Source organism: Hylaeus volcanicus, chromosome 7 (assembly GCF_026283585.1).
Source record: "Hylaeus volcanicus isolate JK05 chromosome 7, UHH_iyHylVolc1.0_haploid, whole genome shotgun sequence".
Taxonomy (NCBI): Eukaryota; Metazoa; Arthropoda; class Insecta; order Hymenoptera; family Colletidae; genus Hylaeus; species Hylaeus volcanicus.
The window spans coordinates 20,562,461-20,577,457 of record NC_071982.1 but is presented as its reverse complement, the minus strand read 5'-3'; the positions used below and the strand labels follow the sequence as shown (position 1 = coordinate 20,577,457).

The following is a 14,997-nucleotide window of genomic DNA, read 5'->3' as shown; positions in this document are numbered from 1 at the left end:
CCCCGTGAGAAAGACGAGCACTTCTTCCAGCTATCCAAAAACGTCCGAATTCCCTATTTGGACGACCTGTCCGTTCCCCTATTGTGCGCACCGCGTAACGATGCAGTAACACAACTGCCACGCCCGTTGTATATACCTCGAAATGCTACTCTGTTTCGCTTTGGTGCGTGCACGCGAGCCCGGCCACGCAATTACACGTATCGTCGAGCAGATCGAGATAATGGAACGGGGACTCCTGCGCGAACCGAATCGGGGAGGAACGGTAAACAAGCCACGGAATTGAAATCGAGAACCGGGGACAAGCGGAGGAAGGAAGGAAGGAGAAGGGAGAGGGCCAGGGCCGAGAGTGAATGGAGGAGTCCGCCCGGGGGCCTACGAAAAACTAACGAGTAAATTATGGGGCGGCTGCTCGTCCTGGCGTGGACGAATCGGAGGGGCAGGACGGTTTACAGATCGGGACGACGGATAACTTTCAGCACCATTAATGTTCTATGGGTGTTTACGAGCCGCCGCTTGGCGGCGACAATGTCGAGGGGATGGGATTGATCTCGACCGATCTGGACGTGTTTCAGAGGCCTTGCTTGTGCGTCGAGGATTCGTAACGCGACACGAATTGGGAATGGTAAATTAAGCGTGTGTCTATGGAAACGGGGGGAAGGGGATCGAAAGAACGATCATTCTTTGGGGGATTTGGGATAGCGACGTTGATTTTTTAAGGCCAAGTACTTGGCCATGGGTACTTTGTACTTTGCGTTAGGAGCTCTGGGAGCTTCCAGATGCGAGAGAATCTTCTTGATTATAGGTCCGAGACAGTTCCGATAATAGAGCTGCACTATCTCTGTGAGTCCTCCACTGTGGACCTCCATCCTCCATGGTTCAAGTAATATTGGTTTGTCCAGAAGGTAAGTAGTACAGGTCTGAATATATCAGACTAGTTGAAAATAAATATGTACACCCTTTAAAATAAACTCTGTAATGTATTACATAATTCGATAAAAATGTATATCAAAATTTGAATGTGTCTTTGAATTTTTCTGAAAAATTGGCAAACACCAACTTTTTGGACAACCCAATGGAAGCTATAGTACTATCACGATACCGGATGGTGTTTAACACAAGGCCTCCAACGTAGTAGGCTACAATTCCGTGGAATCCGGGTTCGAATCCCGTCGAGAAGGTTCGCTTTTTTCACTCATACCACTATGAGAATACCAACCACAGACTGACAACAAGTACAGGAGCCTAACTTTTAATCCCTATCGAGCAAAGACCAATAAACCATTCCCAAAGAAGCTTAATTAATCTCGCGTATAACGGCATCAGATTCGCCTCCATTTCGAGCGGAAAGTAGCGCAACGCATGACTTGTATCGGTCGCCTGGAAAAAGTGGGTTCGAGCGTGTTTACATCGAATTTCGATGACACGGCCGAAAAAATGCGCCACGAGGATCCGCTTATGCCCCGGAATCTCTAGCGTCGAGTGCCGGCGCGTATTTTACAAAAATTGCCGAACGAAAAGTGAAAAAATATAGGCGAAACAGCGATAAGATTAGATCGAAGACTGGTAGGTTAACAGACCACCGACTAAACGAACCGAGGCCACCGAGTTCGATCGACGACTGAAGCTTCCACAAACAAGAATATCAGTGGACATTGGTCCGAGACCCACAGACGTACCGTTAAGGGAACCTACATTGCAATATGTAAATGCAAATTGACCTCCTACGAGGACAGCATACATTAAGACACGCGGACGTACAGTGGCCAGTGGAAGACGGCATGTTAATCAAAGTAAACCTACCACCTAACCCATAAAATCCATTAAGTGACGGTGCACAGTAGGCCAGGACACGGAGGTCAATAGAATTCTAGCTCGACCAGACGTGTTCGCAAACTCAAGTTTCAAAAATATATCGACCCAGCTCCATTAACCCTTTGGACTGCCCGGACGATATTTACTCGAAATTCTAAGAGGCGTACGGGTGTGAATTTAAAAAAAAAAAAAAAATATCAGCTTACAGGGAACGACGAAACGAAACTTTTTTATACTTACGATTTATTTATGGAACGCATAGTTTCGAAAATAAAAATTGAGGAATCACAAGTTCGTTGGAGAAATTGAATTTCAAGAAAAAAAAAGGTCTTCCGACTTTTCAATTTTTATTTTCGAAACTAAGCGTCCTACGAACAGATTGTAAATATCAAAAAGTTTCGTTTAGCCTTTCTCTGTAAGCTAATACTATTTAAAAATTAATTTAACGGATATAAACATCTCTCTGAATTTTATTTATGGAACGTATAGTTTCGAAAATAAAAATTGAGGAATCACAAGTTCGTTGGAGAAATTGAATTTCAAGAAAAAAAAAAAAGGTCTTCTGACTTTTCAATTTTTATTTTAGAAACTAAGCGTCCTACGAACAGATTGTAAATATCAAAAAGTTTCGTTTAGCCGTTCTCTATAAGCTAATACTATTTAAAAATTAATTTAACGGATATAAACATCTCTCTGAGCCCGTTTCTCGAGAGCGATATACGCGTACGCCTTTCACAGTCAAAGGGTTGCTATTCCTATCCTATCCTATCCTCCATGCCTGTTGAAGAAGTTTGTCTAAATTAAATAATTGGTTCGACGTTCTCAAATAAGTTTTCTCATTCTATACCTACAGGTAAGTACGCGCGCGAGGTTCGTTCGTGTCCATATTTACAATGACTCCTTTATTTCGAAACATCGGACCTAGCATTTCGTTTAGGCAAGTTTCTCCAATAGACGCAGAGTACACAATGTATAATATATACCGTACGGCGAGCGATTGGTGGATTAATAGACCAGGAATAGATCCAGAGCCACACCAAAAGAGCGAAAAAGTTTCTCTAACCACGAATCGAACGATTTGCCCGCTAATGCATGCCGAGACATCCGTGATCCCGCATGCTCGCGGCAGTAATGCATTCGGTGGACTGGGAATCAGCGTGTATCGGGACGATCGGTGGCCTCTGACGTCTCTTTTGAATGTTATTCTTCCAGAACGAGAGGGAGCTGGCTGAAGGAGCGATTCGTATTCGCCAGTGCGTGCGACGAGATCGAGACAGGGCACGTTTCGAACTCGCAATTACGATATCTCCCGGGGAATCTCTGCCGTGTCATTATTAGAATCGATAAAACGTGAAAAAGAAAAAAGGTAAAAGTAAAAGAAAGAGGGAGAGAGGAGGGAGGCCCCTCGATGGATCTCTATCTGCAGCTTCGTTGCAACCCGCATGGGTTACGAGAATTTCAGCGAACGTAGTTTTGTTAGATTTAAGAGTTTCTTTGCTTTCAATTTAGATATAGTAAATAGGAGCACTGTTAACGCGTTGATCGCCACCGTCACGTACGAGTGGGTGACAGTTATTTTCACCGAAGAATTATGAAAATTAGTCTTGAATGTCGAGTGTCGAGAAAGAAAGAAATTTGAATGAAATACTCGAATCTCGGTGACAAAAATAAATATCACGATAAACGTTTGATTATGTAGTTTCCAGTAGTTTGTAAATAAAATTGAATCGTAGAAATTTTGAAGAGTATCAGCGTGGCTGATAAAGGACTACGAAACTTACTTTTAAGTTTCAACTTTTCTTTGGATTTTAACTCTTTCGAACCTGGAGTTTACGATTTAAAAATTACCGACTTACTCGTGCGCGTGTTTTTGTTATTTCCACGGTAATTTTAGTCCGAGTCGACTCTACAATTCGAATTATAAATTTGAATTACAAAATCGAAAATGATTCAGGTCCGAAAGGGTAAAATATAATTTTCGAATCGCTACCGAGAGAACCTCTTTAATTTCCCATGTGAAATTCTAACTGTGACGGTCCATACGATATTACGCGTAGGTAAACACTCGAAAGCAGACATTTTATTCCTCTTGTTCCCCGGTTGTCGCCGGTGCGCTAACGAATCGCAGCGTAAACAAATTCTCTTACTCGCCGGAGGATAAAGGATTAAAAAGCGGGAAAATAGGGAAAAAGGTTGGTCGCGATAATGGGAAACCAGGGAACAACGGGGAGGAGCGATATACGGCTCGTATTCCTCATTTGCTGCGACAACAACAAAGTTGAAAACTTTCGAGTGTTTTCGCTTTTGTAAGAAGCTATAGAAACGTTCTATCCGAGTGGCAAATTGGCGCGATACTTTTTAGGGGTAGCAGTAATCCTATTCCTTTTGCGACACTCTCAGAAATTAATTATCAAAGCTAGAGTGGTGTATTACTTTTCCAATGCTTCTAAATACTTTCGATAAAACTCCGACAAAATCTATCTATCTATCGATACTGTCGATAACAGTTTTAACGAAACTCAACTTTTACGCATACCCTCTACATCTATTCGAGAAGTTTGTCTAAATTAAACAACAGGCTCGACGTTCTCAAATAAATGTTTCGCTATAAATATATACACGGACAAACCTTACACTTGTAGTATATACGCGATGAAAAGTTTATTTGCTAACATCGAACCTATCGTTTTAATTTATACAAATTCCTTCGCTAAATACAGAGGGTGAGACTATTGTCTACTGCCTACATCCACGCGTCTTCGCCCAATCGAACGTTGGCCACTAACAAGTGGCCATAGTCGTCCCCGAATTCTTTACTTCCGTCCTCCTTTATGTGGCCCTCCTCCGCGTCAATTAAACGTGCAATTCGTAGCTGCGCGATTGTCGCAGCAACCGGAGCGATTATGGCGCGGGCCGCGCGGTAATTACCTGTTTCAACGGAGACGATTTCGTCGTTCCGCGGAACGTTATCCCTGAAAAATTTTGGATGGAATAACGGAATGAATGCAGAATCGCTTCGAGCCGGTCGAGTGGTCCACTCGAAACGAAATACGATGTGGATGCGAGGATTCGTGCGTCAACCTCCCCTCAAACCCCGGGGGGAGGACGGAAGAGGAGGGTGGAGTGGGGGATGGGAGGGCATTTTTCATTTAAAAGCATTTCATTTCGAAACGCTCGATATTTTGTCGTCGCTCGCGTGTGTCTCGCCGTTTCGAAATCCCTCGCGAAAATCCGATCTATCGGCCGACGCGTATTATTGTCGCGCCAGAGACGGAATTTAATTCAATTCTGATAGTTCTTCTTCTTCTTTTTTTTGTTGTTGTTGTTGTTGTTTTACGAATTCCGATGGTATCGGCAACGTTGGTCACGGAGTGTAATTCGTTACGCGAACGGTGCCGAATGCGGTATCGAATGCAGGAAGGATTCTGTCGTTGGAATTTTAGTGAATCGGGAGAAATCGTTTATTTCGTGGTGGTTCGGTTTTCTTGGACGAGTAGATACCTGGTTCTGAGCGTTCTGTTCCGCCATCGCCTTCTCCTTGGCTTGCCTCTTGCACTTGTATCGATGATTTTGAAACCATATTTTCACCTGCAACGCAAAGAATTACTCGCATGTAGACGATCGTTCGCAAGGGACTTGTTTGTATATCGAATTAATTTATTGATTGAAGGGAGAATTGATACTGGTCGCGACGTGAGAGATCGCCATAGGTTGCGATCGTTCATGGGCAATCTCTTCAGGCCTCTACGGTACGTTTCGACTGTTCTTTTCAGTCTTCTTCGAGTGAATATGTACTACATGCAAGATTTCTGATGAGATTACAGAGCTCGTAATAAAATTGTAATAAAATGAAATTAATAGAGTAAGATACAGTCGATCCCATAAATCGATTCGTACCTTCTGTGTCTATCGAAGAAGTTTGACTTAATTAAATAATAGTTTCGATATTACCAAATGAATTCTTCACCGTGAATCTTTTTATCGTGTATATGTTTAAAATATACATCGTCGTATTTATACAAACATACACTTGGAAACATCGAACCTGCCATTTAATTTAAAAAAAAATTTCTTCGACCCTTATGTCTTACGTACGAATATTTATGGAACTGACTGGTACATGTAAAAGAATAAACATGGAGACCCTTCGACCCTTTGCACTCCAGATTTTCTGATTTCAGTTCCGTCGAGTCTCGCTCGGCATAGGGTAGCAAAGAATTGATATAATATTCTCAAGTCCCAAACACTTAATTGCCTTCTAAAATTCATAACTTCATAACCGCGAATCTTTAGATACTTTCTCGTTTACAACGGTGTTCCCAAGCGACATTCGGATCGAAAACGGTCGTGGTCCATCCCGTGGAAAATAAAGGCGACGCGTTTTCGTGCGCGAACTGTCGTCAGGTAGTAACTCAAATATTTTTACAAGAGGGGCGAGCGCGAGCCTTTTGTCGCGCGTGTACGTTTTAAGCAACCTGGAACTGTCCACGGACCCCTAAACCCATAATCCGCAGTTATTATAAGTCTGTTATTCCTTCGAGAGGGATTCCTCCCTCCTCGGGCCTCCTTCTCAGTCCCGACACCCTCCGGACTTCGATTTTTTAACGAAACGTACGAATTTTTACGGGATCGCTGTTCTCTCGTGAAATTAAAACTGAATCGGGTGAGAAGACCACCGTAGCAGCAAAGTTGTCCGAGTTACGAAGACATAATTCAGGAAGATCGACGATATCGCTAAGCGGTCGTTAAACGTTTCAGGAAAGAGATTCTTTAGAAAACATACTCGGGAGTTAAGAGGATTTCCTCGTCGGAGAAAACTCGCGAGTGCGCGAAAACACTTTGTACTGTTTCCCCATGTGAAAACTCGGTTCGCTTTAAACGCGTCCGGGGGCTCTGAACTTTTTTACAAAATTCAGCATTCCGACGGAGACCGTTGAGTCTTTCCTCTGGCTGGGGAACAAAGTTCAGTTCTTTGAATAAAAGGAATATCGCAGCGCTGCGCGGTTCCGCTTCGCGATTACACAAGGAACAATCCGAACGCTGCGTCGACGGAGTTTTAGAAGGAAGTGCTTGCGAGAAATTAATTGCGAGAAATTGATGGACTTTGAAAGCTAGACCTAGAGGTATGCGTCGGGAGCCTGCACGACGAAGGAAGATTCGAGACGCGAGAGGATTCGTGGAAGGGGATCGATGAAGAACGATAGAATCGATTAACTCCGAAAAAAAAAAAAATATTGAGAAATGCGATCTATAGAAAGAAAATCGAAAGAAATTATTTACTTTTCTAATGGCCAGCAAAATTTTTGTCGTTTAATAGTATTAGGTCTGGATTAGGTCTGTATTATTCTGTATTATTCTGTATTATTCAGGAAAGTTATCATAGATACAAAAAGTTATACCAAGTGTCTCGACACTTAAATTTGAGGTTTTGTGAAAAAGTGGAATTAATCGGTTCGTGAAGTGAAGAGATCAGTGAATGTAAACGCAGCCATGTTTGGTGTATCGGACCAAGGAAGACGATACTAAATAAGACAAACATGAGAACGCGGTAGCTTAGAATGTAAAATGCAAATGCTAACAAATCCTGTACAAGAAACATCCTTAATACTTCAGGAAGCGACCAAAGCAACCAAAACACGATCTTCTAGCGAATATACGAAATCTGAACATCTTCCGTTTCTGCTTGGCAATTTTCAAAAGCGAAACACGAAGTCTCCCGAGCGAATATACCGAGTTCCGTCGGAGGAGCAGCGATGCATGGGCCTACGAGCACCGCCTCGAAACCGCTTTTACGGCAATTGAACGCGATTAGGGATGCCGGCCCGCGCGCAGGGATCGAGATCGGCATCTGCTTATGACAGGAGCGCGTTATAATCCGCATTGTGCATTATGCGCCGCTCGCAGGGGCGCGAGAACTCGCTCTGATCGCGCCATTGTCGCCTGTCGACGAAAACAATAGAGCCTGAGTCGACGCCTGATTTAATCCTTCGAGCGACGATGGCCAGGATATATCTACCGATGGTGTTAAAGGTCGCGGTGGTTAGAAGGCTGGAGATACGCTTGGTCCATGGACTGATGCAGGATAGAAGATGCAAAGGAATCTAAGAGAGTCTCGATACAAAGGTGAAGAGTAGAAGATGGAACGGAATGTAGGAGAGTTTCGAGACAGAGGTGGAAAGACCGATTGTAGAAAGGTGGTTGGTTGAGGATGAAGTGTCCAGGTTGAGGATGAAGTGTCCAGGTTGAGGTCACAGTGTGGATAATTAGGAGATGGCTTGATCAGTTAGCTAAGACAGTGGATTACTCACTTGACTGAGTATAGCTAGCCACTTCGATCTAGAAGACCTCGTCTACTAATTTTATACATCAAAATCCTTGACTGTTCCCTCGAATGAAATAAACAGTACATACCGGACTTCCATAGAGAAAGTCTCTGGAAATTCTAATAGGCTCCTAGTATATAAAGTATCGAGCTAAAACTATGTATAAAAATCCCCTGACTGTTCCCTCAAATGAAATAAACAGTAGAAACGGTAGAGTTCCAAACGGAAAGTCTCTGGAAAGTATCGAGCCAAAACTATGTATTATACTAGACTGTACGCACCTTCAGGCCGTGTTAAACTCAACGAACTGCTGTTTTCGGAGTGAACGAAGCGAGCGAGCGGTATCGATGCCTGAATCCTGAATCGGCACCGGTGGTAGTCCGCACTGCTGGCACGAACGCGAAAGATCGAAAGAAGAGGGACGTTGTTATTTCAAGGGAACGGCCCGTCCGTCGTTCCGTTTGTCCGTCGGTCCCGCAACGATGCGGTGTGTAAACAGAGAAAGTTGAACGAGATAGGGATATAACTGGCGTGTACTCGCTGCCGACGAGAAAAGAAATTCGAAACGGACGCCGATTCCCGATGACCAGGCCTTCGAACCGCTGGACATCTTTCTTTTCCACTCGATTTCTAATCCTTTGCACTCGAGGCCTTTCTTTTCTGCTATCTACCAGCAACTCGAGACGTTTCTTACTGTTCTATTGCTACGAGTTCCGAGCTATCGAGATTTTAGAATAAGGTCACCTTTTCCTACACCGACTTTATTGATACGTCGATATTATTGATACGTCGAGCTCCGAAGAAATTGGGTATTGTAAACTAAAAACTTTGGATATTGTAGATTTGCTCCGTGAAACCTAATCACGCCTCTCAAGTCACCTCTCGAGTGCAAAGGGCTAGAATATCTTTGCACTCGTCGTTATCGACATCTTCGGACCTGAATTGTGGCTCCGTCGGTACCGTCGAGGGTGGTTACGATTAATTATAACAGAGATTGCGATCTCTACCAAAGTCCAGCGGTTACTTGGCCCGTGCAAGTTGATAGTAAAATGGAAGTCGTCGATGGAGCGATTGGTATTCTTCGCGGAGCGCACGCGAGGCGGCGAACACCGTGGGGGAGAAAGAATTTTCGAGGGTGGCCGATCCCACTAATATTCAAAGAATTAGACAGACGGTGGCAGGCACTCGAGACACGGTCTGCTGCACGGGGGCCCCTTAAAGTGCTTTCGTTGCATTCTCGGCGTGCATAACTTCGACAATGGGGGTTACACAGAGGGCTACAGGGGGATTGCAGCGGGTTACAGCCACTCGAGTAGGAGGTTACAGGCCGGCAACATATAGGTCGAGACGCGTCTTTGATTCGTGCGATAAAAATCGAGCTTAGGCGCACCTTTCACGCATGCCCCTAATTTCACCCTTTTGTGCACTCTTCCTGGAATCCTTCGGTCCTTGCCCCCCCTCAATTTTCCCCTCACAAATTTCGTTCAGAGTCTAACCCGGTGCTGGTATCCTGCGATCCTCGAATATTCAGTACCGCATGTATGAAAGCCTCGATGAGATTGATAACAATATTCTCGAAATGCTCTAAAAATTCTAAATTCCCTTCGGTTCAGATTTCTGCCTAATCGTACTTCTGTCCTATGCTTTCGGAATCCATGCTCTTAGAGTCTATGCTCCCGGAATTTGTATTGAGAGTTACGCTCTCAGAATCTGTGCTCATCCGTGAGCATCCAAAGCCAACCTGATCGTTGCGATCGCCCTTGGCATTCAGAGAAGTAAAAGAGACAAGCGACGACAAAGCCTCGACAAAAGCGACAACGGTAGCACGGCCGTAGACGAGGTATCCAAGGAGCCCTCGTTCCTCATCCGAAAGAGAGTTCCGACGCGAAAGAATCGCGACACGCGAGAGAGGAGAGGCGCGTAGAAGCGAGCAGGCTGTTTGTAGACCTCTCCAAGTCGCCGCACGCCCGAAACTCCGTCGGCTTCGACGAGAGTGGATTATCGACGGAAAAAGGAATTAACGAACGGGAGCGGCGAGAGAGTGCTTACCTCGTCTAGTAAGTACCTCTTCGCGGCTTTTAGATAAGGTCTCCCAGCCCTACGCATCGGTCCCGTCACAAAGCGTACACGGAAAGTCGCGCAACGACGCGTGAAGGGCTCGCCAGCGCGATTCAAAGCGCTTTTCTTTCCACCGAGCCCTTCAACGGCGTGGGCGCGCGCGGATCCGTCGTCTTCCGCGATCCCTCCTTGATTTACGCCTACGCGGGATCCACGACGGAACCGAAAGAGACTCGAGAATCGCGATCGCGGAATTAGGGAGCTTCTTGGTCGCTTGTTAGTTTGGTCGCGTTAGAATGGACTCGCAGCAATGCGAGGTACGAGGAAATTCCAAGTCGAAGTATTTTACTCTATGGAATAAAAATATTTCAGCACATCGGGATTCGCAGAAAATGTGAAATCCGAGACCTAGATAGACTATGGAAAGCTAGGAGAAAGCCCCAAGTCGAAGCATTTTACTCTATCGAAACAAATTACTTCGGTGCGTGAGAACTTGTACAATTGTGAGATCTAGAGAGAGGAAGGTACAGGAAACTAAGAAGAAACGCTAGATCTAAGCGTACTGCTTTACCAAGTAAATTCATCTATTTCTATTTTTCTATTTCGTGATCGATTAAACGGCTGATATTAAAGACACTTTTTAGTTACACGAAAGAATATTTCACACGATACTGAATTCGATAATATACGAAACAATGTAACTCGTGCATTTGCACACGTGTAAGAACCGCATAGAAAAGTTTGAAAACGGTTGTTTGACCGTTTCGTGGTACGTATAGCGTCGACGACAGTCTCTCGGATCTGCTATAATCAATATGTATAAATTTGCAAGTTCACGAACGCTCCACGGAATGAAATCCCGCAGAGAGTTTTCTGGGAAACGTGGCCTGACCTTGTTTGCGTTCGACGGGGCACGTCGAGCCCGTGCAAAAAGGCAGAGGGACCGACGGGGGTCCGAACGAGGTTTACACACCACCCCGGGGAAAGGGGCCCCGGCTTTAACTTCCGATTAACTCGCGGTTAACTGTCGTTCGGCCAGGTAAGCAAATGAAACGCCTCCCGTGAGCGTTCAGGCGGATCTGCGAGGCTTTTCTTCTCGGCGAAAGTCTAACAGGGACCTGTCGACACTTCCGGGCTAATTGGCGGAAACGAGCTTTCACGGGCGACTCGACGACGGGGAATGTTGACTCTGGGATTATTGCTTTCGTTACAAATAGGAGTCTGGCGATCCATTTGGAACCCGACGATTGGTGGCTGGGTTTATTTCAGGTGGAGAATCGGCGAAAATGATGAGTCGAGGAGATGAGAAGTTCGAGAGTTCAAAATTGGACACTTTGGACACTATTTGGTAACTTTTGGGATTTGATGAAATTCAAAGATTGAAATTTGAAGATTTGATTTCGAAAACTAAGAAAAATTGATTACCTAAACAATTCTACAGCCGATCAATAACGAACTAATAATACTGCTCCCGAACTCCTTGAACCCTCGCAACACCGCAAACATCCACGTACCCCGAATTTCGGCCCCATCCAACTCCCAGACAGAAATAATTCGTCGCTCGCGATGCGTCCACGTCAGAGGGGTTGAAGCCTCCCTTTTCGAGTCTCGCATTCGTTAATTCGGCAACTCTCGCGTTTGATTATACGAATCCTCCACTTTGTCAACGATTTAAAAAAATTCCGTGTGCCTTTCAGGAATAACTCATGCGAACGGATCGTCTACGTACCCGGGGACCATACGTCTCCGCGGTCTGACATCAATTAGTGTATCGAACAACGATAAATCCGGGAGGGCAGTCCATCAAACGGACGCGGGACATTCGGGAGGAACATCGAGTACCTGTTCGGCTTGTGCTCGACAGAGGCGAGTCGGCTAAAGTGGACGATTGATCAAGTTAGCGTTAACGTCATTACTCGGGGCGCGCATCGAGGGTTGACGCAAAACCATCCCTTCCGTGGACGGTTTCCTCGGGCAATTTCATCCGACACCAACTTTCCGACGGATTATCCGCGGCCTCCGGCGCGGGGGGTTCCCTCGAAAGAAAGACGCGTGTAATCGGCGAGAATTGCCACTCGAGGTGTGCCAAACGATTTCTAAACGCATCCGCCTGCCTGCGGGCCCGTCCTCGACTCATGGCAGGGTGAAATACGGGGGAGTCTTTGCCACGGCAATTTACTAGCACCGGTGAGGAAGGAGGAAAGTAGAGGATTAAGGATGGGAAGCTGTAATAGGTAGTTTAGAGTAGAGGTAACAGATTTACTAGGTTACTGTAGACACGATAGTAGATGGGGGCTAGAAGGATGATACATTTGTTAGGTTACGCATGCAGTTGCTAGAACTGCTAGATTAATCGAGATATGCTACTTGGTTCAAGCTAGAAGATCGACGCATTTAGTAACCTACGCGTAGAGCTACGATTCCTGCTAGGTTGCTTTAGATATACTAGTAGATGGGGGCTAGATGGTTGATAAATTTGCTAAACTTTGCATAGAGTTGCTAGACCTGCTAGATTACTCGAGCTATACTACTAGGTTCAAGATTGACGCATTTAGTGTGCTACGCATAGAGCTACGAGAACGAGGATTCTTTAGTAGAACGATAAACGAGTATGCCTTCTCGAAGAATTAACGATCCCCGTCACCGAGAACTGAAAGAATAACGCACTCGGCGAAAGACGTCGTCGAAGGAATCGTATCCAAGGGGAATGGGATTACATTTGCGAGAGGTGGCTTCCCTCCCGCAGCTGTTCCGGCGCAAAGTGCAGGGAACCGCGATGAGCCTGCGGATACCCAGGATCAGGCAACGTCAAATTATGATTAGGGCTGTTAATTGTCCCGTGTTGACCCTCCTGAGTGGTGGCCCGTGGGCAAACACGATTCCCGCCTCCCTTTTGTTGTTTTAACTCAATACCATCGGCCGGGGATGACTTACCGATTACCAGTCGGGACGTCTGAAAACCTCGGGGGCTCCCTGGCAAATAGAAATGACTTTCCAGTTTCGCCCTTAACGAGCCACCGAACCTATTCTCCGTGGCCCGGCTTTCAGAAAACTGCAACGGCGAATGTGACGCAAACTAATACGATACGGTCGAAAGGTACGGCGCGTACCTGCCGGCGCGGCAATCGTTCTTACGCAAAAGGAAATAATTATATTATCGTATTAATTGCTTCGTTACACACAGGCGCCATATGCAGGTTTCCAAAGCTAGACTATATTATGCGATGCAATTCCTATTCTCACATTTTTCAATGACACGCCGCAGAGTGGAAATGGTTGAACCTAAAGGAAACTCGTATCCAAGATAAACACTCCTGCAATTAACCTCAACTATTACCCCTTCCCAAACAAAATATTTCCAATGTCCACCTTCTAACCAGGAGTCCCCCTAACCCACCTTCTGCTTCACACCGAGTAACAAAACGAGACTCGCAGGAAAACGCGAGGACTTTCCAAGCCGGGGGGGCTCCGTTGATCGCGCTTTTCGTCTCCTCTAATTTCTTCGTCGTTCCACGGGCTGGGGATGATCCAATAGGGGCTCGCGCAGAATGTTTGCGGTTGAAATGTATGCACCCTCGCGCGCGACCGTTCCGAAAGTGCACGCGGGATCACAAAGAACGGCGACCCCCCCGCCGCTGTTCCACGGGGCATAAAAAGAAATTGGGTGGCGTATTACGCGACAGCCGCGGTTCGAGTGTATTTACAATACACTCGTGAGCTGCCTCTTCGTCGCGATAATTGACGCAAACACACTGAAAAACTCATGAGTCGCGCTTCGGAATCGCTTTTCTTCGTTCGCCACCGTCCCGCGCCCCGATCGTTCGCGATTATTTTTTCGAACATAGAAAGGGAAATTGGCCGGAATCAACCCTTCGCGATCGAGAAGGTGACTCTCGGTCACGGACGTTTGTTTAAGTTTCATTTCTTTAGAACTCGAAAGATTCGCGAATATAAAATGTTCGCGAAGTAAAGGTGATTTCATTCTCAAATTCCAAATTAGTTCGAGTCCAAGCGACAGACTGCTAAGGAAGCATCTCGAGTGCAAAGGGTTAAAGAATATCGCGACTCCGTTAGGTAAGCCGATGTCGACGCCATCTTGCTTTTCTCGCGTAACCCCTCCCAGGTTTATTTCGTATTAATCTCATGACTGCGCAGTTATGCAATGTTCTCGGGACGTTTATTCATCGCGAATCTTGAAATTTGATTCGCCTCGAGCACTAGGGACTCGAGAAATGTTCTATTGACGAGCGTGTTTATTTTTTGGTCGCGTGACGTCTGCTTTACGTAAGCACTGGCGCATGAATATGGAGGAAGCTGGAGGAGCCTGCGATTTTAGCGTGACTAGGAACACTGGTCGAGCTACTAATCATGCTCTTCGAATAGTATCCTAATCGTTACGATAATCTCAGGGTTATCGTATAGTCTAACCTCTCGAGGGACATTGACACGCGTACGTTTTCAGTGACCCGCGACACCAGCGCGAAAACGAGGAAAAAGAAGAGGAACGCAATTTACGTGGGCCACACACTGCCGTGCGTGTCGGTCCGGAGGAGGTCGCGAAACCCGACGACATATTCATGCGTGCGTTATTATGCGAGGGAGGCCACGAGTGCACTCGAGAGATACGCGCACGCGTTCCACGACGTCCAATTAACCGCACGCATTTCGACACCCGAGGAATTTCACATTCGTGCCGATCGAGGTTTTAGAAAAGAAATTAACGAGTCAAAATATAACATCGGATATGACTATGTGGGATACAGCGGATATTCGATAAGTGTCGCAGAGTTGGGAATTTATCGAC

At 45.7% G+C, this 14,997-nt stretch overlaps 1 protein-coding gene across 2 annotated transcripts in view; it reads right to left on the bottom strand.

Annotated features, from left to right (window-relative positions):
* Nucleotides 1-14,997, bottom strand: part of LOC128880439 (homeobox protein Nkx-2.4) — a 42,679-nt gene that overhangs the window by 9,239 nt on the left and 18,443 nt on the right. For both annotated transcript variants that reach the window (XM_054130534.1, XM_054130535.1), the window contains one exon: nucleotides 5,314-5,400. In XM_054130534.1, coding sequence (XP_053986509.1) covers nucleotides 5,314-5,400 — 87 coding nt within the window. The remainder of the gene's footprint in view (nucleotides 1-5,313; nucleotides 5,401-14,997) is intronic.